This window comes from Cebus imitator, unplaced genomic scaffold (assembly GCF_001604975.1).
Source record: "Cebus imitator isolate Cc_AM_T3 unplaced genomic scaffold, Cebus_imitator-1.0 Scaffold24, whole genome shotgun sequence".
NCBI classification, from domain to species: Eukaryota; Metazoa; Chordata; class Mammalia; order Primates; family Cebidae; genus Cebus; species Cebus imitator.
In genome coordinates, this window is record NW_016107339.1 from 4,355,875 (window position 1) to 4,361,992 (window position 6,118).

The 6,118-nt window shown below is 34.5% G+C and overlaps 1 protein-coding gene across 5 annotated transcripts in view; it reads right to left on the bottom strand.

Moving 5' to 3' along the window:
* SGO1 (shugoshin 1) overlaps positions 1–6,118 on the bottom strand; it is a 14,908-nt gene that overhangs the window by 2,448 nt on the left and 6,342 nt on the right. For 2 of the 5 annotated variants that reach the window (XM_037736227.1, XM_017522534.2), the window contains exons 4-6: positions 5,639–5,715; positions 3,986–4,044; positions 1,831–2,637 (exon numbers count right to left, since the gene is read on the bottom strand). In XM_037736227.1, coding sequence (XP_037592155.1) covers positions 1,831–2,637; positions 3,986–4,044; positions 5,639–5,715 — 943 coding nt within the window. The remainder of the gene's footprint in view (positions 1–1,830; positions 2,638–3,985; positions 4,045–5,638; positions 5,716–6,118) is intronic. The other 3 variants (XM_037736228.1, XM_017522537.2, XM_037736229.1) reach the window with 3 other exon arrangements.

Genomic DNA, 6,118 nt, shown 5'->3' on the forward strand with positions numbered 1-6,118 from the left:
AAAAAAAAAAAAAAAAGATGCAGATTCTGACTCCAGGGTTTGGGGTATGGCCTGAGATTTTGCATTCTAAGAAAAGGTCTATGGATCAAAATATGAGTAATACTATTTTAGAGTATATATTTTTTCTTTTAAAAACGTATTTTTAATGGGCTGGGTGTGGTGGCGCACATATCTATAATCCCAGAACTTTGAGAGGCCAAGGCAGAAGGACCGCTTGAGCCTAGGAATTTGCGAGACCAGCCTGGGCAACACAGTGAGACCCTGTCTTTACAAAAAGTTAACAAAAAAATTAGCCAGTTGTGGTGGTGCATGCCTGTAGTCCCAGCTACCGGGGAGGCTGACATGGAAGAATCACTTGAGCCTGGGAGGTTGAGACTGCAGTGAGCCGTGATCATGTCACTGCACTCCAGCCTAGGTGTCTCAATTAAAAAGTGAAAAAAACAAAAAATTCCAACTTGTTCTGGACATTTTCAAATGTACATGAAGATGGCAATAACAGTATAATAAACTCTGAGTTACCCAAGTTCAATAATTATCAACACTTTGCCAACGTTGTTTGACTGATTCTAACATCATTACAGTGTATATATATATATATCAATATTTATTTTTTTGAGATGGAATTTTGCTCTTCTTGCCCAGGCTGTAGTGCAATGGCAACGTGGTGAGCCACCGCGCCTGGCCTATTTTTAAAAAAGATATTTGGGCCAGGCGCGGTGGCTCACGCCTATAATCCCAGCACTTGGGGAGGCCAAGGGGGGTGGATCACAAGGTCCAGACATCAAGACCATCCTGGCCAACATGGTTAAACCCCATCTCTACTAAAATATAAAAAATTAGCCAAGCATAGTGGTGCGTGCCTGTAGTCCCAGCTACTTGGCAGGCTGAGGCAGGGGAATTGGTTGAACCAGGAGGCAGAGGTTGCAGTGAGCCGAGATTGTGCCACTGCACTCCAGCCTGGCGATACAGCAAGACTCCGTCTCAAAAAAATCAAAACAAAACAAAAGAAAAGATATTTGCCTACTACCACTAACTGGCTGATTTAGAAAGTTGGTTCACTTTTTAAGGTTTTAATTTCCTTACAAACAAAATAAGCTTACATAACACCTATACTTCACAGAATTTGTTCTGAGTATCAAATAAAATGATGTGACAATATTTTGAAAATGATACAACTTGACTACATGTTAGTTTTACTTGTATTAACTAAAATTGCCAAATGAGAATCTTGGTGGATAGGTGTAGGTTGTATTATGAACATTTGGACTATGCCGACTTTTGATCTAATAAAAGATTTTTTATTTTATTTTCTGAGCCAGTTTTGGAGATGTCATACAAAAGAACACTAGGCCTATCAATTGAGTAAATAGTTTCTTGCTTTCATTAGGCCATGTTCACTAACTAGAAAATTATTTTAAATCATAGTTCCTGTCAAATTTAGTACAAAACAAAACATTAAAATAAGTCACTGGATTCAAATATGATTTCACTTTCAAGAAGATATTTCACGTAAGTGCATAAAAGCTACTTTTTAATTCAACCTAACTCCACAAAAAAGTCCCTCTGTCTCCTTGGGAGTCCTCATTTACTGAAAATAAAAATTCTGACTCCGTAACAAGTAATCTCTGAATTAGGTCAGAGCAATACAACTGTGATTTGTGGAAATCAGCCCCCCAACTATTTAATCAGACCATAACTTCCCCCAAAGAGAGACAGATGGTAGTCTCTAACCTCCACCAGAGAAACAGATGGTAAGTATAGTATATAAGCATCAGTAGTGATCATTTATCATAAACATTAAAAACGCAGGCAAACAAGTAGATCACTTACTGGTAGGAGTTTCTGTTGGCTTAGAACCCTCTGTCTCTTTTTCATCCGTGTATTTCAGTGCTCTTTTAGATCGAGGCCTGGTGACTGGTCTTCTATCTGAATCACTGGTGGGATTCTGAATGCACTTGGAAGTGGGCAGATAGAGGTCATCGGAGTCATCTCCTGAACCACTTGATTCACAGATGCTCACTTCAGACTTGTTTTCTTCTCTATTAGAGTCATTGCTCATTTTTTGTCGGAAAGGAGTAAGATGAACACCTTCTTTCAAATTGAAGTTGTAAGCATCATTGGAAGATTCGTGCATTTCTTTTTTGTAAACAGTTTTTTTATTTTTGCTTTTATTTTTTTTATATTTTGACATAGGTTTTGATTTTCTCCTGTTAGCTTTTCTTTTCTCTTCTCCTTTTCTTTCTTGTGCATCTCTTTGCTTACTTTTAGTTTGTTCGGATTTAGATTCTAAAAAGTCTTCTTTTGTTTTAGTAAATGTTGCTGGCTGAATCAGCTTTGGTGGTAAGTTAACTTGGTCTGTGTTCCAGTGACAAACATTGTGTTGTACATTTTGAGGTATGTGCACCTTTACTAGTGGGTCTAAAAATCTAACTCTTTCCAATTCAAAAGACTTCCCTGCCAAATGACTGGTTTCAAAACCAAAGTCATCCAAGCTATCAAACTGACATACACTATTACAATGTTTCTTTAAACTTCTACGGACAGATACAGTTCTAGGTAAGATATTATCAGTGGACTTAGCTTCACCTGAATCAAAATCATATCCCAGTGTGTCTTGAGGAATAGTAGGTATCTGGTCTGAGAATTTAAAAAATAAATGAGAAAAACACTGTGGAAATTTGAATTTCAAGAATTTTACAATTCAAAGTAAAAAACTCAGTGACCAAAAAGTCATTCTGTAGTTTTTCTACATTATAAAATTTGTAAATAAAAATCTGGGGAACTTAAGTATTACCATCTATTTACTTGTCAATGATCAGCTGATAGCTTATATGTGACATGTAAAATAATCTTGTACAGGTTCAGTATCCCTAATCTGAAATCCAAAACTTTTTCAGTGCAGTCATGATGCTCCAAGGAAATGCTAACTGCAGGGTTTTGGATTTCAGATTTTCAAATTAGGGATGATGAACTGATATAATGCAAATATTCCAAAATTTAAAATAAACCAAAAACACTTCGGGTCCCAAGCATTTTTGATAAGGGACGCTCAATCTTTATAATCTTTAAAAATATTATAAAGTGCTTTTATTTTAAAGAAAATGAATAGTCTGTATCATTGAGTACAGATTCAGAGAAGCAGAACCTCATATTCCAAAGTGGGACAAAAGTGGGACCTCCTGGTCAGGTCCATAGACTGGCGAGGGGACAAAACTTTTCTTTGAAAAATAAATAAAATTTGGGTAACTAGAAAGCTTTTCAGGTAAGAAAAATAATCTGTATTTTAAGGAAAGGTGAGGGTATTTGTCTGGTTTTGCTTATTCAAATGTTATGCCCTCTTTGAAGCTTAGCTCAAGTGGAGGAGACTGACATTTGAGAAGGCAGACGTATCAATTTAAAAGAGGAAAGAAGGGGATGGCTCTGGAGTTCATATTTGATTTTAAATCCTAGCTCTTAACATGTAGACTTCTTCATGTGAGGTACTTTTTCTTCTTGAGTTCCTATAAAATGGGACTAGCTGTACTTATATTCCCAAGTTAAGTGTGGGTTAAATGAGATTATGCATGTAAAATGCCTAACATAGAGCTTGACACATAGTAGCAATCAGTAAATTGCTGCCATAGTTATAGCCAAAGTTTCAGATTACAGATTTGACACAATAGATACATTTTTAAAACTATTATTCTGTGTAAAATAAACAGATTTGCTTTGAGCAGAATACCAAATGAATACATTTAAAAAGTTTTTAAAAAATTAGAAAAATTTATATTATTTGTTCTCAAAGACCTTATCTTGCCCTTAGCAATATTTTTATTTTTATTTTTTATTTTATTTATTTATTTATTTATTTTTTTGAGATGGAGTTTCGCTCTTGTTACCCAGGCTGGAGTGCAATGGCGCGATCTCGGCTCACCGCAACCTCCGCCTCCTGGGTTCAGGCAATTCTCCTGCCTCAGCAATATTTTTAGATTTTCACTTGAATTACCTTCTATTTGAAATGATTCTCCTTGTCCTGGAAGTTCAGTTTCTTCAAGAGGAATTTGCCTTAGAAAATACCAATGAAAAAAAGAAATTGAACAATTGCGTAATAAAAACAAATTCAATATTTTCCTAAATTAGTATTTTTCTTTCCTTTAGTATCATTTTGTAATTCAATTTCAAATCAGTACATCTATTATGTATCAAAGGAAACCAAAGAACACTTACGCTGATTACAGGGAGGTTGATTTGTTACTAATGACATTCAACTCCTTGAAGAACTAACCAATCAAGTTGGATAGTTCCACCTGAAAACATTATATAACTCAATTTCATTTAATTAAGGAAACAGCCAATGAGAATTAATTTACTTTTTAAAAAATGTAGTTTGATTACTCAACTCTTCAGAAGCCTGCTTTATCATTAGCAGAGCTGTTAACTGTTGGTAATACATGCTTTTGTGGTGCTTAACTATTGAACTTTTCTGAAGCTAACAGTGTTCATTTTCTTTAAAAATGTTGTTCTTTGGTTCATGAAACATGAAGTGTTCTTTATACTCTAACACTATTTCTGGCAGTTTCATTCTAATTGTAATTGTATTCTTTATTCTCTATAGAGAATTTTCCATTCTAGACATTAAACAGATTTAGGTAATGGCTGTGGTAACTAATAACTACTTAGAAATCTTCTACAAACGCAATTACCTTATTTTACCTTATGCCCACAACATAAAGATTTTTGTCAGATCTTAAAGTCCAACAGTTTAAAAACTACTGATTAAAAGTAATCTATACAGACAGAAATCATCTTAGCGTTACTTCTGGAGAAGGGTATGGACTTGAAAGAGATATGAAAGAACTGTCTATGGCAGTAGTTCTCATCCAAGGGCAATTATGCTCTCCAGGGAACATGTGGCAATATCTGAAGTCATTTTTGATTCTCCTGAGGGATGTTACTGGGATTCATTGGGTGGAGGCAATGGATGCTGCTAAACGTCCCACCATGCACAGATAGCCCTCTACAACAACAAATTATCTGGCCCACAATGTTAATAGTAAAAATACTATGTCTTAATTGAAATTTTAGTTCCACAGATACATACATTAGTCAAACTCATCAAACTGTGTAACTGAGATCTGTTCATTTTACTGTTTATAATTAAATCTTAATAATTCATAAATAAATAAAGTACTTTGATCCAAGAGAAGGGAAGAGGGTATATAGGGTCTAGAAAAATGAACTGGATCAGCAAGACAGTGTGACAGCTGTGCTAAATATGATGTTTTATTTATTTATTTATTTTCTGAACCAGACTATTCATAGAGCTGGCAAAATACCTCATTTCAATAACGAATCCTTCTCAGAGTAAGAACATGGTACATAGAAAAACATGACTGAAGGAAAGTATGAAGAAGAATTAAAAATTCTGGTAAGGATTCTTTTAGGCATCAAGAAAGGAGTGAAAGATCAGAAAAAGTTTTAGCTTGGCTATATGTGACAGAATTTCAATACATCAAATTCTCTTAAATATATTCTTAACAGAGAAAGCATCAGACTGCAAATATACGAGTTAACATGATGGACATTTCCTTTTATAAATGAATCGCAGAATTAAATCTTTCTTAGTATTAGTAATCATAATAAAGAATTTGATACTAACGGTAAATCTTTCACAAATAAATTTCTGGAGCTGTCATCACTATTGGGGTCCATTCCAGAAGAGTATATTTCCTGGTTCTGTTAACGTATTAAAACAAAACACTGTTATAACTGAAGTATGCATAAGAAAGCATTAATTTATTCAACAATATGCACTTACTGACAGTCTATCATGGTGCCACGCATGGTGCTAGGAACTGAGACAATAATAGCTCAAAAACGAAATAAGTCTTATCCTCTTAACTCTTAATTTTATTTCCTTGCACTAGATTGTAACTACAATCTAGTAAAACACTAGATTAACACTTACACAATCTTAACATTTACAATCTAGTGCAAGGAAATAAAATTTTAATAAGAGAAGATATATGTACAAAATTTCAGATTGCAATAAGTGCCATGAAGGAAATACTCAGGGTGAGGTGACAGAGAATAACTCAGGTTGGATTGCTCTTTTAAATAGAATGAATCTGAAATAAAT